The following is a 23494-nucleotide window of genomic DNA, read 5'->3' as shown; positions in this document are numbered from 1 at the left end:
AATTCAGTGCCACTCTTAAAAACATTGTGTACTTCAGCCAGGTGCGGTGGCGCATGCCTGTAATCCCAAGGACCCAGGAGGCAGAGGCAGGAGGATCACAAGTGTGGGGCCAGCCTAGCAACTTAGAGACCTCTCTCAAAATAAAAAAATAAGAAGGGCTGGGGATGTGCCTCAGTGACACAGCGACTCTGGGTTCAATCCCCAGTGCCACACATTCAAAAAATTTATGTATTTCATTTAAATTTTTATTCTTGACAGCAAATATGAAACATATGTAATTGGAAGATATCAATATACAGGACAGTTCTTAAGAGGACTTTGTGTGAATAAATTGAATAAAAGAAGTTCTCAACTGCCTTTTTAGAAATATTGTTTTCAAAAACCCATATAACTTTATCACCTTATAAAATATTATTAATTTAATATAATTAACAATATCTCAATTGTCTTTCATACACAAGGACTCCATTTCCTCACCAAGAGACAAATGCCATAAACAAGTCAGGCAGTCCTTGGTGGTGTCTCTGTTGCTAAGCGGGGATACTCACTGGGAAATGATAATTTCCTGTCCTAACAATCCCCAGTCTCCTTCGGCCCTAAGTAAACCTGTCACTCATGAAAACCCAGGCTCTCAGGGCTGACACAGGCAGGAGTGGCTGAAATGTGCCTGGCACCACAGCACAATGGCACATATTCAAAGCCTCCTATTTCAGACAGAAATATTCTAGACATCAGGGTATCCTCTGTGGCTCTCATTTGTCTGTGGGTACTCTCAAGGTTGACTTAAGATAAACCACTCCACCTTCTTGAGTTTTCAGCAGACGCGGGGTCACCACTAAAAACTCCCTACTGCCAGGCACTGTGGTGCACATCTGTGATCTCGGCAACTGGGAGGACTGAGGCAGGAGGATCACACACCCTGTCTCAAAATAAAAAGTAAAAAGGGTGGGGATGTAGTTCAGGGGTAAAGCACCCCTGGGTTCAATCCCAGAGACCAAAAACTAAAGCCAACCAATGAAGAAGAAAAAAACAAGAACAAAACAAACCCTCTCTTTTCCTCACAGATGCTTAAGATTAAATAAAGGCAAAGCAGGACAGTGATGCTGTCCACAGTGACGATCCCCTTTGTTAGGAAGCACAGTTCATGCAGATGACCAAATCCCAGTTCCAATCATTCAGGGGCTGACAGGGACTGACTGAAAGGCACACATCTCAGCACAGGGTCTTGCTGCACACCACCCGACATGCTACAGACCAAACTGGACTGCAGAGGAGTGGAGTGCAGAAATCCCAGACCCTCACCCCAACCCACCAACCTCTCGTGTATATGAAAAACCAACTCTTCCTTCCATTCTATCAACTGAGCTACTCTTAATAATGCATAAAAATAACTGTAAAACAAGGCACTAATTTTGGTGTGTGTGAAATTAAGACCATTCAGAATTTTTCCTCTAAAACAAAGCCGAGCACTTCCAAACGCCCTCCTGCCACACTGTGTCAGGCATGGGGGCCACAGCAGGAGGCCCACAGGTGAGCAGATGCAGTACATACCCTGTGATCATCCGTGTTGTCATGGAAGAGATGAGGACCCAAAGGTGCCGCAGAAACCTGGCATTGAAGGCCAAACTGTAGAGAAGCCTGAAAAGAAGCGGGAGTGGGGGACAAAGAGAAGCAGTCAAGTCATCGCTCAATGCACTTCCTATAAAGCAAAGCTGTACTTGAAGACAAGGCCCAATTAAGAACACAGCCACAGTGACCTCACAGCGAGCTCCCGTCTGACATGACCCTGGTGCAGAGCCACCGGCGGGGCAGCCTGAGGCACCCACACAGGCTGAGGCTGCTCCCCCAACATGCTGTGACATGGTCTCCTGCTCACAGGGACACTAATGGTATGCACTTAGAATCTCTACCTAATGACCGACTGAAGTCACTGTCCTGAAACAAACACAAAAAAATAAGTTTAACATCTCAAAAATCATTTCTATGTAAAAAGACATTTTAAAACTAAGAAGTTTTTAACAGCATTTCCTCTATCACACCAATTAGAGACTGGAGAACTCTGAAGAATGGGCAGAGCTGGACTCTGAACTGGCTCTGGGCTGAGTGCTGCACTGTGATAGGAGACATGTTCTAGTTATAGCGGCATCATCAGAAAATATCTCCTATGAACTTTTTTTTTTTTTTTAATGCAAGGGTCAAAAAAAATCTCAACATGTGTAAGATGAATTCACAGTAAGACCCAGGTAGGAAAATATGATTTTTAGGAAGGAATGTTGGCTACGTGTGGCTCGCCTGTAATCCCAGCAACTCAGGAGGCTGAGACAGGAGGATCACAAGTGTGACATCAGCCTCAACAATTTAGTGAGAACCTAAGCAACTTAGCAAGACCCTGTCTCAAAATAACAACTAACAAGGGCTGTGGAGGTGGCTCAGTGGGATTGAACCTCTGGGTTCAATCCCCAGTACAAATAAAATAAAATACTCGTTAGTTTTATTTGACCTTCACGAAAGAATGCAAATTTTAACATGATCAATAGTTGATTAAATCCATTCATTATACTGAAAATACTAACAAAAGCAACCATGAAATCATAGGCAAAGAAATAAATTTATTTCTTTCTCCAGTACATCTTTAAAATCATTATAAATTTTTTTATAAATCACATTATCAATATATAATATTTAATTCTGCATATACAATGAAAGAAATCTATTTTTGTCCATTCAAGTTATTAATAATCATTTTATCCTACATTATTAAAGCATGAAACATGAACTTGTACAACTATGTAAAACAAATTAAAAAAAACAAAAAACAAAAAACCATGAACTTGTAAACCAAGAGCGAAAGACCATTTGCTGTTGCTGCACATCCACTGTGCTGGGCACACACAGCCCCGTGCAGGGCACACAGCTCCAAAGTGTGATTAGCAGCACCGGGTGCTCCTATGCTGGCTCAATCTACTAGTTTTTGTTGGGGGGCGGGGGAAATCAAACATATAGAATTGATCTGGGATGCCTTGATTTGATGTATTTATATAAGAACTACAGGCAAATTATGGTGCCAACTGTCCTGGCCCCTCAAACAATACCTTTAATACTCGGTTTCAAAGCTTTTAGACCTGTTGCTAGAGCAAACAGTCAGGCCTAGAAGAACATGCCAGCCCATCTCTTCCAGGACAGACCAGGACGAGGGGCAGAGTTATGGTGCAGACACCCGTGGGTGCAGAAGGAGAGGGTAGGAGAAGTGGGACGGGTGATCGAAAACCAAGAGATCAAGCAAGGCTGGGAAAAGCAGCCTGAGCCACAGGTCAAGTCAGAGGTGACTCCAAATATCTGGTATGAAAGGCTCTGCTAAAAATCCACAGTCCAAGGAACAGGAAGTGTTTCTGAAAGCAAAGGGAGTCACCGTGAGGTTTAAGCAAGGTGGCTTTGCTTCCAAAAATCTAGTGTGGCAACACCTGAAGCAGACACATTGTGGAGACAGAAGGCAGGCAGGACACTGCTGGAAGAAAGTCTAAGTCCACTCCCCAGGACAGCGTGGCCCAGGGACTTCCTGAGAGGATGGGCCTGCTCCAGGCATGCTGCAGGGTCCTTGCATGTGCTTAACCCATGTGCAAGGCACTGCGGCTCCAGGACTGGGCACAGACAGCACCATGAATGACGGGGACATTCGCCAGCATAGGACGGATGGAGGGCCTCAGGGAGGTGTGTGGGTGTATGGGAACAGGTCCCTCCCTCTACCTCTCCATGAAGCTGGAGCACCAAGGTGTCAGCAGGCTAAAGAGAACCCAGAGAGTCGACCTAACTCAGGTGAAGCTGTTATGTGAAAGAGATCACCTGGAAAATCAACTGAAAGAAAAAGGCCCAAAAAGTAAAGGAAAAAGAAGCAAAGCTTTCAAAACACTGAGACAGAGAGAGAACCCATGAAGGAGACCACAAAAGAAACCCAGGAGTGAAAGAGAAGGCAGGAGAGGAGCATCTGCGGAGGAAGCGGGTGGAAGGGCCAAGAGAGGAAGGATGAAGAATGTCGCATGTGGGGCTGGGGCTGGGGCTCAGTGCACTTATGAGGCATATGTGAGGCATTAGGTTTGATTCTCAGTACCACATAAAAATAAATAAAAATAAAGGTCTGCCAACAACTAAAAAATATATATATTAAAAAAAAAAAAAAAGAATGTAGAACGCCACGCCAAGCCCGCCCATGAGGCCACTGAGGCCCTGCTCAGCTCAGAGTGGCGCACCTGCCCACTGGCCCACAGAACGTCACAGGAGGCACACGGGCTACAGCCCTCGAGTGGGCACTTTCAGACAGGCTGCCGCAGGTCCCTGCCTGAAAACCCCTGCTGCCATTAGACCTGGGGGAGTTTGGACAGTGCCCTCCTGGACCCATCCCACAAGGGAACCATCTAGGATCTATTCACATTTTTAAGCAGTAATATATTTTTTGCAGTGTGGGGACTGAACCCAGGGCCTCCTGCATGCTTGCCAAGCACTGCCCTCCCAGTACAAGGAAAAAATAACTTTAAATCCAGATTTTCCTCAGACTCACAAGTCCAATAACAAGACATGCAATGTCCTCTCAAATAAAGAAGCTAGGACTGGGGATGTGGCTCAACACAAGCTCCAGGTTCCATCCCCAGCACCTCAAAAAACAAGTGAAAACAGCAGCTAGCAACTTACTCTACTTCACCCAGATTCAAGCAGCACAGAGACAGTAGGGCTGTAACGACCTCCACACACATGCTCATTAGTGCCCACTCCGTACGTTTCTCTAAACAAATACAATCAGATATTCTTACCCTTTCCCTCTTTTTTACACAAAAAGGAGGTAATTATGAGTACTGATCTCTTAATCTTCCTTTTTCATGCACACATCTGTCTTGGAAATCTTTGCATACCAGTCTAAATGGGACTCTACAATCTTTTACACTAACAATCAATGTAAAACAGAAATTAAAACTGCAAATCCAAGCTCTAAAAAGACGATGAACTGATATTAGCCAGACAGGAGTTGAGGATGAGTTATCAGCTTGGGATATGTCAATCATCTTTTAAATACTTAAAAAAAAAAAAAAATCAAATCTGAAAGGAGTTAAAATCTACAAAAGTTAAAGCAAGGCTATGTGCTATTTCATGAGCTCTGGAAACACTCTCAATACTGGTTTCCTGGAAGAGATAGGTGCTGTGCCCATGAGGTCCAGTCTGTACAAAAGGGGCTCCACCTACTCAGCACCCTAAGCAGTTCACTGGGGCACTCAGTCCAGGGCAGTGCAGAGTCAACTAGTGGCCACTACCCAAAGCAGCAGGCTCTGTGGCACATGAGAGCAAGGAGGCCCTGGCTTAGGTCACCCCCAGCTCTGCAGCAATTGCCTGTACAGAGCCTAAGGATGACCTGGTCACAGTTCACAGTGCCCTGCCTCTCCCACTGCAGTGGGCAGCAGAGAGCCAGGGAATGCTCACCAGGCCACTCTGATAGCTGGTTCACCTTTCTCTTGGCCCTTGCCAGAGAATGCTGTGCTCTGTGTGTGTGACAGGGTGATATTTTGCAGAGACAGAACTTCATGGGGGGACAGGAATCTGCACAGGTCCCACTGACAGGTGGTGCTTTCTGCAGCCTGCCTGTGCGACATCAGCACAACAGCTGCTTCTGCTCTGCACTACACCCAGCTGTTTCTCAGATATCCAACCAGCCACTGTCACTCCAAGTGGGAAGACACAGCTTAGGACCACCATTGAGACCATCTAAGTTCAAATGAACCACCTTACAAAAAAGTTGGGCATCTGTTTTAGTCCCAACCAAAAGTTTATCTCAGAGCCTTGTAAAACAAACATTTACCTACTAGAGTAAACTGCCAAGGGCAACCTGATAAACCGGGTGTTATGAAAATAGCCCAAGAAGAAATGTTCACATACTGGCTGTCACAAAGGTCTGCGTCCAACTTTCAAGACAGGTAGCCTGGTCTACACTCTCATTTGCAGGTGTTACAGAATCAGACATGACCTGACCTGCTGAGGCAGCATGTATGGGGCCAGGAAAGATGCCAACAGCATTAGTTGGTTTAAAAAAAAAAAAAATTCCATTTTCTACACAGCTGAACTGATGGGGACCTGCGCCCCGGCCAGGGCATGCTTGGCTCTGCACATGGACCCCAGGGAGACCTGCCTGACTTTGGGCACCATCATGCGGTGCTGCACCATCAGCGTGTGGCAGATGGAGGCCATCCGGGTGAAGACCTCCTCGCTGGCCGAGTCCCTCCACACCAGGTTCAGCAGGGCACTGGTCTGCTGCTTCGTGTCCAGCTTCTTTAGACATTCCTCGGTGATGTATGGGGCAGAGACTCTGCCGTCCTCCTGAAACACACAAGTCCTGCTGAGTGGAGGGCACTGCTAGGACTCGCCTGCCCCCAACATCAACGCTTTCCAGGAGAAAATGGGGAACATTACAGGCAGCCTCTCTAGGTCACTGCTCACGCCAGTTTTATACAGTGGATGACACAAAACGGTCACATTCAGTTTTTGCCTGCCAATATGACCTTCTTCAGTATTTACTTTTTTGGGCAGTGTGGGGCACAGGGTATTAAGCCAGGGTGCTTAACCACTGGCCTCAAAATTGCAATGCTCCTGCCTTAGTCTCTTGAGTCACTGGGATGACAGGCATGTACCACCACACCTGGCTTAGTATTTACATTTTATGAAAAATTCATTTCATACATTGTAGAGTGAGTTGTACCGAGACAGCAAACATGGTATATCCATACTACTTTCTGAGGGCATTTCCATTTTAAATTATCAGAGATTATTTTAAGCAAAATAAGTAAAAGTATCAATTTTTTTTTTTTAAATCAAAGGGCGTTCGTGGTAAATTTAGTCTTCACCATTTTAATGGTTTGCTGAGAGAAGCCCTGGGCTGTGCATGCAGCTCCTGTGGGTAAGGCACTCCAAAGGTTCCTCCTCCTGCCCACAGCTGGAAACATCAGCGCTAGCTTGTCTTATCACTTTCAATATTCGGCCAAACTTAACAGCGCCAACTGAACACTGCTTCAGAGTAAAAGCTGAAACTCCACCTGTCAACCTGAGTCTTTAAGGAGCAACATGAATGTCAGACCATACACGTGGGCACCGCTGTTCTGGAGTGTACAATTTTAAAATCAATTGTACATGTAAGTAAACAGATTACACAGAATCCTAAGGACAAGGAAGTTTATTCAGGGCAAACTGACCACTAAGAACCTCAGACAACCAAATCAGGCCACAGGCGAAAAGGATGTAGCAGACCTGGCTAAAAACAAAAGGAGGACTCTTAGCTCCCACGTGGGCCACTAGTCCTCCATTCCAAGGCGGACAGGAGAGAAGGGACAAGACCAGGCAGGGGAAAAATGAAGAGGATCAGACAGAGCACAAAGCCATGTGATCAACAGGCCCTGAAACCTTACGTATTAAAAAAGAGGAAAAGTAAAGTATAGTAGCTTTTCCACAGACTTAACAAGAAAAAAACACTCACCAACAACCTCACTGTCGAGTGTAGGCTGCACAACCTCAGCCAGCGGGCCTGTGGTTCCCTCTGCTTAGGGGTCTCCACAGAGTTTCCCTGTGGCAACGTCCAGCAGAGGAGGAAGTGTCTGCCGCCTCCCTAGCTAACACAGCCTATGCCCTCTTTGCCATACTGGCAGTAGTTTACATAAATCTCATTTTCATAGATTCTGTGGAAGGCAACTTAAAAATTTTACTTTCTTCTAAAACCAAAAATTTTACCTATATTCTATCTACAGACCTCATTCTTTAGTTGACTCTACAACAGAATCCATATTTTGGTGCACAGTTCTGAGTCTTGACAGATGAGACATTATCAGCACCCACCAAAAAACTCAGTTTCACTTCTTTGTAGGAGCCCTCAACCAGCCGTGACCCTGGCAGTGACCCTGTGCTGCTCTTCCCCTCCGGCTGAAGAAGCTGTCTGGTAAAGGACAGTACTGACCCACCCTCACGTCAACAGACACTGAAGTTTTCTTCCACCTAGACCACCAGGCCACTCTCAAGTGAGCACTATCAGTACGAGACTCCAGATGGAAAACAAAACCCAGCAGCCTGTCACAGCCACACCTCAAGCCTTTTCATGTAGGAGGAAAAAATGGTCAGCATCAGGTTTATATCTAAGCAAACACAATTTCATGGGTGTCCATGTGATCATAATGCCTTGTATTACTTGCAGTAAAACAGAACAAAGGGGGCTGGGGTACTAAGTTCAGCGGCAGAGCCCTGGGCTCACTCCCTAACACCAGGGAGAAAGGAGGAAGGGGAGCTTAAAGATGTGACCATGGATTCCAAAGTGAGTCCTGACACGCCTTCCACGCCCAGCAGTGCTCACAGGACAGGAAGGAGAGTTCACCTTGGGCTCAACAATCTCACTGCAGGAAATGCTTCATGAGCAATAATTAATACACAAATGACCTGACTTAGCCAAGACCAAGCTACATACCGCCACGTCACCCCCTCACACACACAGAGAAAACCACGCAGGGTGGTGGGTGTGAGGAAGGGCCCCGGGGTCAGGGAGCCAGAAAGGCTCCTGGTGCATCTCAGGGCCTGGTGTGGGCTTACGGGGCTGGTGGGCTTGTCGGCCTCCTCGCTCTCGTCCTCAGAGTCGCTGGTGGAGTCCTGGGAGCTGGCGCCGGCAGGGGAGGCAGGTAACTGGGAGAGGAAAGTCTGGAGCACGTGCAGATACACCAGCAGGCCCTCCTCAGAGAGCACCCCTGGTGAAACAAGCACCACAGCTTTAGTTAGTGCCACCCACGGAAGGGAACAGGTGTGACCTCCTCCTACCCGAGGAAGCATTTCAGCCTGAACTGAGTGTTTAAAATTCCAACTGTGCTTTGCTATGAAGTAGATTTGGTCCTTGTCCCAGAACAACCAAAACTCTTAGGTGTCCTGAAAGCAAAGAGGGTCCCTGGGGAATCCCGAGGATGCAGCCTGAACTCATGCTGATGAGGTGATGGGGGCGAGGGGGCCTCGACAGCCTGCCCTCCCACCCACAGGTACCAGGGAGCGTTCGAGGCGGTGTGCCCTCCTAAGTCCCTTGCCCAATGAGTCTCTGCTTCTGGCTGTCCATCTATGTCCTTTGTAACAGACTGGTAGCCATCAGAAATGCTGCCCTGAGTTCTGTGAGCTGCTTACAAATTATCAAACCTAAGGAGGGACTGAGGGAATCCAATTTTTGTGGGTTGTTCAGAAGATGGGTGACAACTACCATGTGCACAAAGTGTGTGAAGGCGGGCAGGCTGGCGGGTCTGAGTCCTCAAGCTGTGGGGGTCTGTCCCTACCTCCAGGGAGACAGGCCAGAACTGAAGTGATCACAGGCCACCCAGAGGCAGCTAGGGTGAGCGGGAAACCAGCTTCGTCTTCCCTAGGTCCCTCGGTTCTAACCGTGCACACATACAGGAGTTAACGCTCCCAGAGGCAAGCCTTCTGATTCCAGAATGGGCACACCAGAAAAACCCACGAGCCTCAGAGAACACAGGCCGGAAGAGCAGCCTTCCCTTTGTGCCTGGAGACCAGCCCAGGGACAAGGCAAAGCGCCCTGCTCAGGCCCCACCCAGGAAGCCATCTTTACCACGTGACACTTGCCACAGCGCAGCCTTCTCCCGGCTCATCTGCTCATGCTACCTACGTAGGAGTTCAGGTAAAATGTATCTTGTGTTTCATACCCAAGTAATTTTCGCCAACAGTTAAAACAAAATAGAAAAGCCACGGTGCTCCACGGCTCCTTTTTGAACATCTACTCTCTAGTAACAACAGTGCATTCAGAAAGGGCTCGTAAGGGAAAGCGGTCTGTACATCTGCTAAGGCCGGGATGATGAAGCGGAAAATCTGATCTGTAAAAGGTGCTGCCAGAAACTCCTCTGTGAAGGCTGAGAAAACTTGCTGCCTGAAAAGGAAAAGGAGAGCTTTGTGACACCAGAGCACGTTGCTCACCAAGGGACAGTCAATTAACTGAACATTCCTCTAACAGACAGCTACTTCCTCGACCGATCCAGGTGACCAACCTGAAGTCAGCCTGATCCACAGCCTCCCTAGTCAGGTGACGGCCACATCCTGACAGTACCGGGAAGCTGAAAATAACCAGGCCACCAGAATTCCAGAATCCTGTGAGGCTGCAGGACGACACAGCACACTAGTGCTGTTCCCGTGAACTCAGCCACACTGATTCAAGTCTGTATGCACAGCAGCATCCCATAGAGACGCCTGACAGCCAGACGCCCCTCCACCACCCCCTCTCACCCACCTTGCACCTTCTGGGCAGGAGCTGTAGGTAAAGTGCAACGGTTTTAGGACATTCTCCAGCAAAATTTTTGCTATAGGAACTCGAGATAAATCAGAATATTCAATACTTGATGGAAGCTTGCTGTTGATCAACAAATAGAGAGACCTATAATACCCTAAAAGAAAGGAAAAAAACATTTAAAATCGAGTACTTTTTTTTTTATATTGAGGAAAACTTTTATTAATCTATTTTTTGGACAGTACTAGGGGTGGAACCCAAGCCCTTGCACATGCTAGCCAAGTGCTCTACCACTGAGCCACATTATTTTGAGACAGTGTGTCACTAAGTTGCTGAGGCTGGCCTTAAACTCACAATTCTCCTACCTTAGCCTCCTGAGTGGCAGAGATTACAGGCATGCACCACTGCCCCACAACATTTCTCAACTTTTAAGTTCCTTTTATAAATCTCTACAAGTCCAAATTTAAGTAAATTCTTCTCTAACATTTCACTAAGGAAAACTTGAAACAAATATGGAAGTCATCCAAATGGCACGTAAGCCTCGGCACCCACCACTCGGTACCAACAGCGTCAATGCCAGCCATCTATACCCTTATGTCTCATTGCATCTGTATCCACTCATGTAGAGGCAAATCTAAGACAGGGTTATTTCAGTATATCCTCAAAAGCTAAGGACACTGTGTGAATGTGTGCAGTGTGGCATTATAGAGGGACTGAACTCAGGGGTGCTCTGCCACTGAGCTAAACTCCCAGGCCTTTTAAATTTTTTTATTTTGAGATAGGGTCTGGCTATATGGCCCAGACTGGCCTTCAACTTGTGATCCTTCTGCCTCAGCCTCCCGAGTAGTTGGGATTACAAGTGTGTATCACTATGCCTGACAGAGTAAATTAACGGTAATTCCTTGATACTGCAATCACCTAGCTAGTGATCTAGTCTCCCACTGTCTCATGTTATGCATTTTGCCTAACTAGTTTCTTGAATCTAGGTCCTAATAAGGCTGATGCTCTGAACTGTCTCCTAAGCGCCCTGGTGCCTAGTTAGTTAGGGTCCTTAGCGTCATGCTGAGCTCCTGGGTTTAGATGTATTGCTATGCCTCAACCTACTATAGTTGTTACCCTCAGGGACCCTCCAACTATCCTGTGGCCATCAGGAGCACCCTGCTCTGTAATGGACAGGATGCTCCCATCCCACTTCCCTCACCCCATGGGAGACCAGCAATCTACCTCATCTCCAGGGCCTAGTAAGATTTTTTTAGAGGAAATGATACTTATGGAGACCACAAACCAGGTACCAAGGAAGTGAGCCGATTTACAGGCCACTTACACTTAAGCACAAGTAACTGTTGGGATTACTCCCAAATTTGCCTTCCTACGCACCTGACGTATTTCTGGTTGTGCGCGAAAACCAGGGTTCTAGCCACATCACCTTTAAGAAAGAGCTGCCCTGTTCTTGTCCAACACCAAGGGCAACGTGCTGGCATGGCTGTGAGCACCTCCTGGCTGCCCAGGCCTGTCTGACAGCACAGAGCTCCGACTACTGAACTCGGTGCTGAACTCAGACCTGCGGCATGACCATCCTGACTCTAACCTGGCGGACGCTGACTACTAGTGACATCAAAGGGAAGCCTAAAAGCTCATTTGCTGTAAAACTTAAAAGACACAAATACATAAGAATTTCTTTTAAAGAAAACACAGCAGGACTTTAACACTGCCAGGTGTGTTCTGATCAGATGACCTACGGCACGACCAGAGTGCAAAGCTCTCAGTGCACAGAAGCACACGACATACATCAGAACACCAGCTGTGGTTACTAAGTGGGAGGCTCAAGCTGCACAGAGAGGTCAGCCAGGAAGCACCTTGTTAAAAGTAACACAGCAGCCACCCAAGACGACGCCAGAGGTGGCAGTCACAGTAGAAGATGTTCAAGCATTTCCTATTTTTAGACACATTTCAAATAGTATATATTTCTAGGTTATCTCCCCTATACTTTCAGAAAACAGGAAAACTAAAATGCTCACTGAATGCTTATCCTTTAGTTGACATATATAACAATATATCAATTCATACAAGCACCACTTCTAACAATTTTTAAAAAATCAAATTCCACAAATTCCAATTTATCTTTAATTAACTCAGTAGCTTCTCTACGTTTTTAATGTGTGTGTGTGGGGGGGAACCCAAGCCAAACGGTGAGGCTGGACATCAGAATACAATTCAGCCTTCCCCGTGGTTCACCAGAGGATCGCAGCACTTCAGGAGAAGAGATGCAGAGCTGTCAGCCTCCATCATGGCATGGCTCACCAGCACCTCCTGAGCTCCTCTGCTGACTAATGCAGTCTACTTTAGTGCCGACTCAGGCTTCTAAGCCCAGGAGTCCTAATGTGCTGGGCTTTCTACCTGTGAGGACAGTGGGTTGAGGTTTTCTTAATTTCAGACTATGGCTTAATTCACAAGTATTTAGAATATTATTTATTATCATAGTTTTCTCCAAAACCGTGTTGTTAATAATGTCCTTGGAGGAATTTCATAGACAGTTATTCTACTTTATGTAATGCACTTTAAGAACAGTTATCAGTGTTAACACCGAGTCAGAGAAAATTCAGACGAACTGCCCCACTCCCTTCTACCAGCCGTGTGAGAGCGCAGCATCCCCTGACAAGGACAGCCTGGGCAGGCCATCTCCTCAGTGCCGCAGGCCCTCAGCCAGCTGCCCTGGGCTCCCACCGCTCAGGATGAGGGGAGCAACAGGGCGCCTGCTCAGTTCTGAGGAATAGCGGCTCCCAGTGAGGACACAGACCCTGGGTTCAGGGGCCTGGAGCAATTTCTGAAAGCAGATGCTGCCCTTCCTCATTTCTAAGCCAAAAAATGTCAGCACAGAGAGCCAGCATGGCCCCACGTTTTCAGAGTGGGGCTGAGCATGGGTTCTGGAGTGGCGGCGGCTGCAGCCCTCCTGCAAAAGCACGTGCCCCCAGAAGCAGGCAGGTCATGTACACCACCCACAGGCCTGACCCAGCTGCTTACCATTGTGGATCATGTAGTGCAAAATCTGTTCAATTACGGACACCACATAGCTAGCATCTTGTAAAACAGGCAAGTAAGTATTCTCAGAGGAAAAGACCTCAAGCATTCGCATTGGAAGTGCAACATTCAAACTGTCATCATTACAGCTCTGCAGCAACCTGTAAAAATGAAAAAAAGCATTCACATACTTACGGGGTGGCTAATGTCACCAGAGTTCTCCCCAATTCCTCTTATTGGCTGTGAGTGAGCAGCTGGGACACTCTGTTGAGTGCCAGAGATCTCTGAAGACAGCAAGACTCAGACAAAAAGTAAGCAAACATTCAGACTTTGTTTTTGGTGCTGCGGATTGAAACTGGAGCACATTACTACTGAGCCACACCCCAACATATTGAGGTTTTTGAGAAAGGGTCTGGCTAAGTTGCCCAGGCTGACCTCCAACTTGCCATACTCTTGTTCAGATGAAAGCAAGTGGACAGAATGCAACACAGCCTGAGAAGCATCACAACCCACTGACTGGGCCAATAGGAGCTGTCTCCAGAGACTGGGGGAGGGCCTCTTTCTGAATGCACGGCTTCTCCTGCAAAGGTGCCTGTGGGACCCCTGTGGCCCAGAGAGCACTTTCTGGCCCTGTGCCACCTACCCCTACCTTCCTTCTTATGAGGAGAAGAGTTACAGGCAGAAGGACAAGTTCTGCTGTCACAAAAGTGAGTCTTATTTGAAAAAAGATTTAATGCCTTAAAAAAAAAAAAAAACAACCACAACTTTATGAAGACATGATTTATCCACACTACTCTGCACCCATCTAAGGGGGCCGCACCTTGCACTGGACAGACTGCACACACAGCCTCCAAAAGGTGCTTTCAGTGCCTCCAGAACACCCTCCCTCCAGCTTTTCTCTGTGCCTACAAATGAGCCTGCACTTCCTGCTATTCCCCATGGAAAGAGCCGCACCTCCCAGTGGCACCTCCTGAGCTGGTCCTTGCACCCGCCATGCACTGGTCTACTGATGGGAAGAGCATGGTGGAGGACACTCACAGGATGGACACCTGTCTCCCAAGGGAAGCTGCTGTTAACACTTGGGGCACACCCGAGGGACTGGGCCTCATCTCTCTTGGTAATCCAGGGCTCAGAGAAGCTATACACTTAACTTTGAAAGAAACCACTGAACCTCTACAGATGCAATGCAGGTCCCCACTGCTCTGCATCTGAACCCCTGGTACTGCAGGCCGTCCTCGTGTGCATTTGTACGTCACTGAGACCTACCTCCCTGAACACCGATCATGGCATTTTCATGTGCCATGAAATGGCACATAAAATATTAGCCAAGTGTCTGCTTGCATCTTGCTGTTTTTAAAATGGGGTTTGTCTGCCTCTTGACAATAAGGTAAACTGTCTTTTTCCCCTTTCCAAAGCCACACTCTGCGACTCTGGAGCCATGCCCTGTCCTCTCCTGCTCAGAGGCACTGTCCCAGCATCTTTCCCTCTGTACCGTCAAGGTTCCCTCCTCAACAAACACGCTGCCAATGCTATTGCTCTCTATGAACTGCACACTGGACCCTGCAAAGCCTTACTAACTCCACCGCCTCCCCGCACCAGACCCACCCCAGCCCTTCACTGCTCTCCAGGCCAGCGGCACTATGAGGGGAGGCGAAGACTGCAGGCCAAAAGCAAGCCACAGGGCGTCCTGCCCAGCTCATCCCAGGGTGCTCCTCAACCCCAAGACAGAAGCGGACTCAACAGGAAACACAGTTGAGCCCATGCCCCCACTCAGAGCTATACACAGCAAAGGCCTCGGTCAGATAGAGATACAAATGCCCCTGAGATGAATGCTCGTTCAATCAGCTGCAATGTCACTGGTCCCCTCACTGAGGAAGGACACATTCGTTGGAGAATCTGATTTCTTCTTGGGGAAACTGGTATCACCTGACAGTCTAGGCTCAGCCATCAACTCTGACCAGCAGCCTCCTACCTGGCTGGGTCCCCCTCCTCTCAAGCTTCCTATGGTGGGGCGTGCTCAGAGGCCTCTTTTTCTCTTCTAAACGGTCCGCTCAGTCCTGTGCAGCTTTATAACTCCCTCACCTTCAAAACCATCACAGCCTTCTAGTTGCTGAAACGGAGGCCTTGCATCCACCCAGGCTCTACTTAACTGAGCCCTAGTCTGTTCTGCCGGCACCGGGCTGGGTCACCCTTGGCAGTCGCCTCCTGGTGGTCTGCCTGTGCCCTCCCTCTGCTGCACTCACTCCAACAATAGCGGTGTTTCCGGCGAAGCGCACTGGAGGCTGGGGAGGGGGTGTTCAGGAGACAACACAGGTACTGTGTGGTCACCTAGATTATTTTTAAAAGAGAGGGAAAGCACATTGTGATGGTGACCCAACAGGCTGGGTGCCCATCCTGGGTGGAGGCGTGGGACTGCCAGAACTGCCAGACCAGACTCCTGGCCTCTCGCATCACTTTCACCCGTCAATCATGACACTGTGGTCTGCAGGAGTGTCGGCAAGGCAGCGCTGGGAGGCGGCAGCGAGTGCTTAGTATGCCATTCTTTACCCTAATAAAAACCTTCAAGGAGACAGAATGAGTTACCTCACCTTGCTCTAGCTCCCGGCTCCTCTGTGCTCCAGCATACAGCCCATGTCCTCCAGAACACCCGAGACCCGCAGGCTCTGTGCTGGCTCCCGCCCCAGAGCAGGGACATGCACGGCCCCAGCCACCGTGGCCTCCAAGGCACCTTTCTCCCAGACCGTCCAGAAAGGCCACCCCAAAGTTCACAGCTCCTCTCCTCCTCCTTAGCCTCCCACAACTCATCTATCTTTTTGTATAAAAACACCTCTATTTTACTTATTTATAGATTAGATAAAACCAAGAAGAGCAAGAACCCCCAGCTTGCCACAGCTGGACCTTCAGTGCTAAAAACCCTGCCTGCCACCTTGCAGAAACTCCATCAGTCCTTTTTTTGGGCACCAGGGAATAAACCAGGGCACCTAACCACTGAGCCACATCCCCAGTCCCCCTTTTTCTTATTTGAGGCAGGATCTCACTAAGTGGCTAAGGGTCTAAGTTGCTGAGGCTGGCCTTGAACTTGCAATCCTCCTTCTTCAGCCTCCCAAACTGCAGTGCTAACAGGCATGTGCCACCAATGCCCTCCTAAATTCTTTTTAATACAGGACTGACAGCCAACCCTAATGTTGTTCCCAGTAGAGACTGATGTAAAAAGAAATGTAAATAAGGTAAAATATTCATTAGCTTTGAAAAATCAATTTTTATTTTCAAAATAAATTTACTAATTTAAGTGGATAAGTAGCTACTTACAAGCTGAATGTTAGTATCACATGAAATTGACACAGAAAACCTGCATTTTTGGAATTTGTACAAGATGCCAATCTAGAGATACTAACAGCTCATGGTGACATCTGGAACATGAGTGTGTGAAGTATCTTCTGAGGCTGGAGGAGACCAAGAACGGGCCACGAAGAGAGCACTCCCATCATCTGGCCATGCAGTGGAGACGGAAGTCCCAGGAGGCAGGCCCCACCCCCCACCTCGTCAGTTTACAATTAACAGTGGATCCAGTGACTCCAATGCCAAGCAAGACAGTCACAGGGCAGTACCAAGTCCAGGTCCTCTGACCTTCAGCACTGTACTGACCCTGGGGTCCAGCCCAGGGCCTGTGCCCACTGAGTACATGCTACCACTGAGCCATACACTCAACCCATAAGTCACTCACTTTTATAGACAAGGAGACGAGTGATCTCGTAAATCAGTAGCTCTACTTCTTTCTCATTTTCCAGCTCTTCAAAGAGAAAAGGCAAGTCCACACCTTTGTCTGGTAATCCCCAAACCTACTGAGTTCATTCATAAATGCCTACTGAGTTCATTCATAAATGAGAGAGCCTGATGAAGCCCATTTCTCAAGAGGTGGCTTCCAAACTGAATGTGGTAGAAACCCTTACAGAAAGGAATCACCTCCTACCAGGAATCCTCTGAGTTGGCCAGTCCATTCACTGGCAACTCAAAGGCTTAGCACTTCACAAGATAATCCCAGGGAATTTTTGCAAGAAATACTTTCTGGAAGATAGTTGTATCTGTGTTTTAACTTCTAAGTCTTACAGGCCAGAATTACCTAGAGCAATACATAGACTATTCCAAAGTCCTTCCATCCAAAATAAAACAAAAACATGGAAAAGCCACTGTCTTAGAAAATGAAAATCAAATTTAAGGTGCCCAGCGCTGGTCAGGTTGCTGACAGGGACAGTTTACCTGCAACAGAGGCTCATGAGCCTCTTTATCTGAAATAAGCATGTCGGTCTCTCAGATCCGTCCAGTTGCTTGACAAACAGGGAGCTGTGTTTAATTAAGTTCTGATACAGCCATATCTAGAATAATAAAATACACAAAACGTAATTCTCAATCCATAAAATTTAAATGTTTGCCAATTTACATAGTAGCAATACACACTTAGACCTAATCAAAACCTGATAAGTAAGGTTCCTGAGTCTGGCTTTGCTTTTGGTACTTGCACTTTCCACCTTTAAATAATACATCCATGGTAAGGCTAAATTAATAAAAATGTTACTCAAAAAAAGTGCACTTAAAGCTCATGTCCATGTCAAATCAGTTCATTTGCAAAAATCAGCAAGCATCATTGAAAAATACAAGAGAAATACAGCAGACCCTGAAGTTACAAGAGACAGTTGTTTCTTTTCTTTTCAAATATTTTTTTAGTTGTTGATAGACCTTTATTTTATTTATTTTTATGTGGTGCTGAGAATTGAACCCAGTGCTTCACACGTGCCAAGCAAGTTCACTACCGCTGAGCCATGACCCCAGCCACACATCTGTCTTTTTTACCTCTTCCCTTTGGCACACACCTGCATGTGTGCATGTGCATGTGCAGTTGCCTCAGCACCCTGGTTCTTCTGAATGCTTCTGTTCCTTAGCAGAAGACAAGCATACGGCTCCATGCTTCCCAACAAAAGACCAGGTATATGATAGGAATGGAATGTGACTGGTGGATGAGTTCAGCAGGGGAACTGGATTCTGTCCCTTGCACCCAGTTTGCACAAAGCTGCTATAAGTGATCTGAAAGCGCAATACTTAGGAAGAATCCCCTCTACTTCCTCTAGGATACTCTTGTGAAGTGAGCTATTCTATTTTTTCTATTCCTAAGATCCATTTACAACCAGCTGGAATTAAAAGATGGCTTCCTAAATGTGGCTAGTTATGAATGTGTCACAAATAGTTTCTACTTTCACGTTAATGCTTGTTTGAAATAAAATGCAATTAGACACTATAAATAACAGAAGAACACTATGCAAAACAAATTAGAGCCTGTCCTAAGTTGGAGGGAAATAACTGACCTGCTCTGCATCTGTGTGAGCTGACTACACATGTATAACCCTGAAGCGCCAACAAGATCCAAATACTTCCCACATATCCCCACATAGTTCATCTTAAATTTTGCAATACCTATTAACAAGTTAAAATAAGATGTACAGCAAGAGGCTGGGGTTGTAGCTCAGTGGAGTGCTCACATGCATGAGGCCCTGGGTTCGATCATCAGCACCACATAAAAATAAATAAACAAAGATACTGTCCATCTACAACTAAAAAAAATTTTTAAAAAAGATATACAGAAAGTATAACATTATAAAAATGACAGATGGACAATCATAGAAACTGTAGGAATCAGGTATCTCATCTGTTAATCAGCTAGTCATGTCTGACATTGAGGGGGTAAAAAAAACAAAACAAAACAAAACAACTACAACAACAACAACAAAACCCAAAGTGGGGCTGGGGTCATGGCTCAGTGGTAGAGCATTTGCCTAGCCATGTGTGAGGCACTGGGTTCAATTCTCAAGCACCACATATAAAAATGAAAAAATGTCCATTGACAACTAAAAAAGAAAGAAAGAAAGAAAAAAACCCCAAAGCAATAGTGATACTATACTACACTACACTTGACCAGTTTCTAGAAAAGTTTTGTATGAATTTCACCATCTTGACAGACATACTGTTATTATCCAGAAAGTCACACCATGGCAAACTGAATTGTTTGACATTTTGTTGTTTTCATGTAGTAAAGGCAAATGGGCAAAGTTTTAAAAACCGTCTCCTCCGCATCCTGTCTCAAGGGTCAACTGAGGCTCTCTTTTGTGTGCGCACACACTGGGGGTTAAACTCAGGGCCTTGCGTGCGGGGCAACACTACCAATGGGCTATGTCCCCAGCTACTCAACTAAGGCTCTCCATCGTAAGGCTCTAAAGAAGTGAACCAAGGAGGCCCGAAGATGTGGAGGAGCCAGGCAAAGATGGTATAAAACGGAGGCAAAGCAAAGGCTCTCCCAGGATGATGCCAGGCAGGCAGAGCACACGACAGGCCCAGTGCTGGTGCCCTGGAGATGCAACTTCTGGAGGTGGAGAAAGGCTGGACCAAGGGAATCAGAACCAAGCAACTGAGAAGCAGGTGAACTGTACACCAAAAAATGCAGGATTACAGCACACTAACTCAACAGAACTATTTTAAGTCATGATTCTAAAAAAAATAAATTAAGAGAGGAGGTGAGAATGGGGAGCCTATTTACTTTTTTGCATCAAGTAGCTTTGAAAAACTATCAAAGGAGGCCCCACACTTGATCTTAGGAGTGGGAATTAGGGAACTAAAAGGGACAGGGGACGTTTTCCTGATGGAAGCTCTTGCGTTTTTGTTAGCAAATTAAATAGAAAACACTCAAGTTTACTTTTACTGTATGAACCAGGTTTGGTGACACTGCACTTAGCATTACAGGATCTGCATATGAGCTACAGGTTTGTGCATACGTGCCTGAAGCCTGGTGTTAAGGTGCACATTTACTTCCAAGTTTTCTCTGGCTGCAGGTCTGTGCCGGCTCACATTTAGAAACCACATGGGGACTGCAGACTAGATCTTACACACACAAAGAAACAGTGCTCTGGAGAGAACCTCAAGTCACACCTAGCACCTGGGTGTCTGCTCCTAGGTCAGCCCTGTCTGGAGAGTCAGACTGCCTGCCCTCAGTCCCCTCCCTTGTCTCACAAACTGCAGACAGGAAGGAAGCCTTTGAAAAGCTTGCTATTAGCAACGTCTAAGGTGAATGAACTGCGGCTGGGCTGCTGCAGATGGGCTCCTGTCACAGAGAGCTCTTTCCATGCCGAGTCCCACCTGCTCAGCTCAGGCAGCAGGGTGGGCTTCAGGCCAAGCTCTATCCCAGACCTCTGTAGCCGTCTATGTTTATTTCACATGGGGATCTTTCTAGCATGCACAGTTTGTAGTGCAGAAAATGTTTTTTCTGTACACTGCGGACCCACCTTTTAATATAACTTGGAATTTCTATTATAGACAGATAATAATTTGTTTGTTGGTTGGTACCAGGGATTGAACCTAGGGGTGCTCAGCCACTGAGCAAGGTCTCACTAAACTGGTGAGGCTAGCTTTGAACTTGCGATCCTTCTGCTCAGCCTCCTAAGTTGCCAAGGTGCACACATTACAGTTGCGCACCACCCTGCATGGCACAGACAAATAATAATCTCTAAGCATAAACATACACTTGACTTAACAATCACATACAAATGTTTTTATATGTGCTAGAAAATGAATGATTAAAATCCACCCCCCCCCGCTTTTAAAAGATTATTCATCAATGGATTTATATGTATTTTCCACAATTAATGCACACTGGTTCTCCTAACCATAGCAAAAGCCCATAAAATTTTTTAGAGAAATACATTTGCGTTTCAGATGTTTTTAAAAAAAAAAAGAGTCCAGGGCTGAGAGTGTAGCTCAGTGGCACAGTGCTTGCCTGGATGTGGGAGGCCCTGGGTAAATAAATTAGAGACCATATATTCTGGAGGTTGCTATTGTAAATACAGATGAACATGATGTGATAGAGAGATGGTCACAGTGAGCTGAGGCAGAGGTGTGGAGGGCTATGTCTGAAGAGCTTGCTGCTGACTGTGCAGTAGGTGGGGCACACTGGAGGGAGTCCACATGATATACTTTTTTTTTTAAATTTTTTAATTGCAGTTGGACACAATACCTTTATTTTATTTATTTATATATGGTGCTGAGGATTGAACTGAGGGCCTTGCACATGCTAGGCGAGCACTGTACCGCTAAGCCACAACCCCAGCCCCTATACTTTTTTTAATATTTGAAATTTTCTATAACAACAAAAACAAAAAAAATGAGAAGCCTATTAAGATGTATACTAGATTTTAAGAAGTAAAATACATCACCACAGGTGACCTACTAGAATTGGCTGAGAAAAGTCCATGAGGGCTCAGGTACCCTGGAGGGGATCTGGCTAGTTCTACCTCTTTTTTTTGTAGTACAGGGATTGAACTCAGGGGCACTTTACCACTGAGCCACATTTCCAGGCCTTTTAATTTATTTATTTACTTAAATACAGGGTCCTGCTAAGTTGCTGAGCTGGCTTTGAACTTGAGGTCCTCCTGCTCCAGCCTCCTAAGTTGCTAGGATTCCAGGCCTGAGTCACCAGATCCTGACAAGACCTGATTCTTGATCAGATACTCACCATGTACATGTTAAGGAAAAAACAAACAAACAAAAAAAAAAACACAAAGCCCCAAAATACATACACCAAGACAAGCGAAAATATAGCAAACACTCACCAATCGTTTTGCATCTTCGCTTTGTTTGTAAAAAAACAGAAGCTGCCTTACCAGGAGGGTAAGATTGGGGGCACTAGTGATGGAGAAAGTGCCACCAGACTGTGCCGAGTGTGCGCAGCGATCGAATGCACTTCTCTGGAGGGAATACTGAAAGGAAGGAGCAACACGTAAGCATGAATTCAGAAGCAGAACTCTCCACACCTAGGCAGATGTGCTCACGGGTTGGTGGAAACCCACAGACGACCGAGTCGCTGTCAGAAGGCTGTGTAAAAGGTGCGACAAAGCATCAAGACCTCGGACTCGCATCAAGACCCTGGATGCCCACTACAAGTACCTTTATTCTATTGTGATTATTAGTTGTGGTTTGTATTTTACTACTTAAAAATCACCTAAAAATTCACTTGTCTATAAATCTTTGTATAAATATAACTAATACAACTATTTATTAAGAAAAAATACTACTACCATTAACGTTAACTTTCAGGTAGAAAAAAAAATACATAAAAGATGATACTTATAATAAGGCAATATTTAAAATAAGCTCTTGCAGATCCTTCTAATATTTGTGTTTTACAAATAAACTTACTTGCTGTTTTCTGTCTCTGTAGCCTCGAATAAATGACTGAATAATTATTGCATTTTTTAATCTTCGCCTTTCTTCCTGAATAATGGAGGAAGGAAAGAGCAATTGGTCAGAATCAGTGAATCACATTAACTAGTAAACAGTTTTAAAAAATAAAAGCCATGTAATTCACACTGTAACATTCATCCTTTTTTTTTTCCAAATATTTTTTAGTTGTCAATGGACCTTCACTTTATTCTATGCAGTGCTGAGAATCGAACTTGGAGCCTCACACGTGCTAGGCAAGCACTCTACCACTGAGCCCCAGCCCCAGCCCCCCCATAACACCCATTCTTTACAGTCACCAACACTGCACACACTTCTAGATTATTCAGAACCATGTGGCCATCCCACTAACCTTAGAACAACTCACTTCCCAAGAAACCCTGTGCAGCAACAACCCTGCCTCATTCCTGGCTGCCACCCACGGACACAACACATTTCCTGCCTCGCTGGAGTCTCCTGTCCCATGCACTTTGCATCATGGAGCCATACAACACTTGCTGCTTGGGTCTGCCTTTTTGCACAGTTCATGAACACTGAACCATGTGTCAGTACTTCATTCCTTTTCATGGACAAGTAATATTCCATTGCATGGACATCACACTTTTTGTGTACCCCTTTATGTGTGGAGGGGCATTCAGGCTATTTCCACTTAAGGCAATTAAGAAGACTGCTGCTATGAACATTCATTCTAGGTTTCTTGTGGACACAAGGTTTCATCTCTCTTGGGTACACATTCGGGTGCCCACTATGCACCAGCACCACGAAAGGACCTTCACATCCCTTCTCAGGATGACCTACAGGTGAGCACTGCTCCTGCTGTATAGCTGCAGAATCTGACACTACCGTGAGGATGAGCAGCACAGAGCCTGAGGAGCCAGAGCTCAAACCCAGGCGCGACCCTATGGCCTGCACACCTGCAGA

The 23494-nt window shown here is 46.2% G+C and overlaps 1 protein-coding gene across 2 annotated transcripts in view; it reads right to left on the bottom strand.

The window, feature by feature from the left end:
- Positions 1–23494, bottom strand: part of LOC124102265 (ubiquitin-protein ligase E3C) — a gene marked incomplete at its 3' end in the record, with an annotated part of 47682 nt that overhangs the window by 2640 nt on the left and 21548 nt on the right. For both annotated transcript variants that reach the window (XM_046458490.2, XM_046458491.2), the window contains 9 exon segments: positions 1552–1638; positions 6167–6354; positions 8602–8753; positions 9705–9925; positions 10283–10436; positions 13301–13458; positions 17555–17670; positions 21946–22092; positions 22532–22606. In XM_046458490.2, coding sequence (XP_046314446.1) covers positions 1552–1638; positions 6167–6354; positions 8602–8753; positions 9705–9925; positions 10283–10436; positions 13301–13458; positions 17555–17670; positions 21946–22092; positions 22532–22606 — 1298 coding nt within the window.

This window comes from Marmota monax, unplaced genomic scaffold, assembly GCF_021218885.2.
Source record: "Marmota monax isolate L192 unplaced genomic scaffold, Marmota_monax_Labrador192_F-V1.1 WCK01_AAM20220418_F8-fsc01278, whole genome shotgun sequence".
NCBI classification, from domain to species: domain Eukaryota; kingdom Metazoa; phylum Chordata; class Mammalia; order Rodentia; family Sciuridae; genus Marmota; species Marmota monax.
Note: the sequence above shows the minus strand (reverse complement) of the source record. Positions and strands in the feature narration are given on the sequence as shown.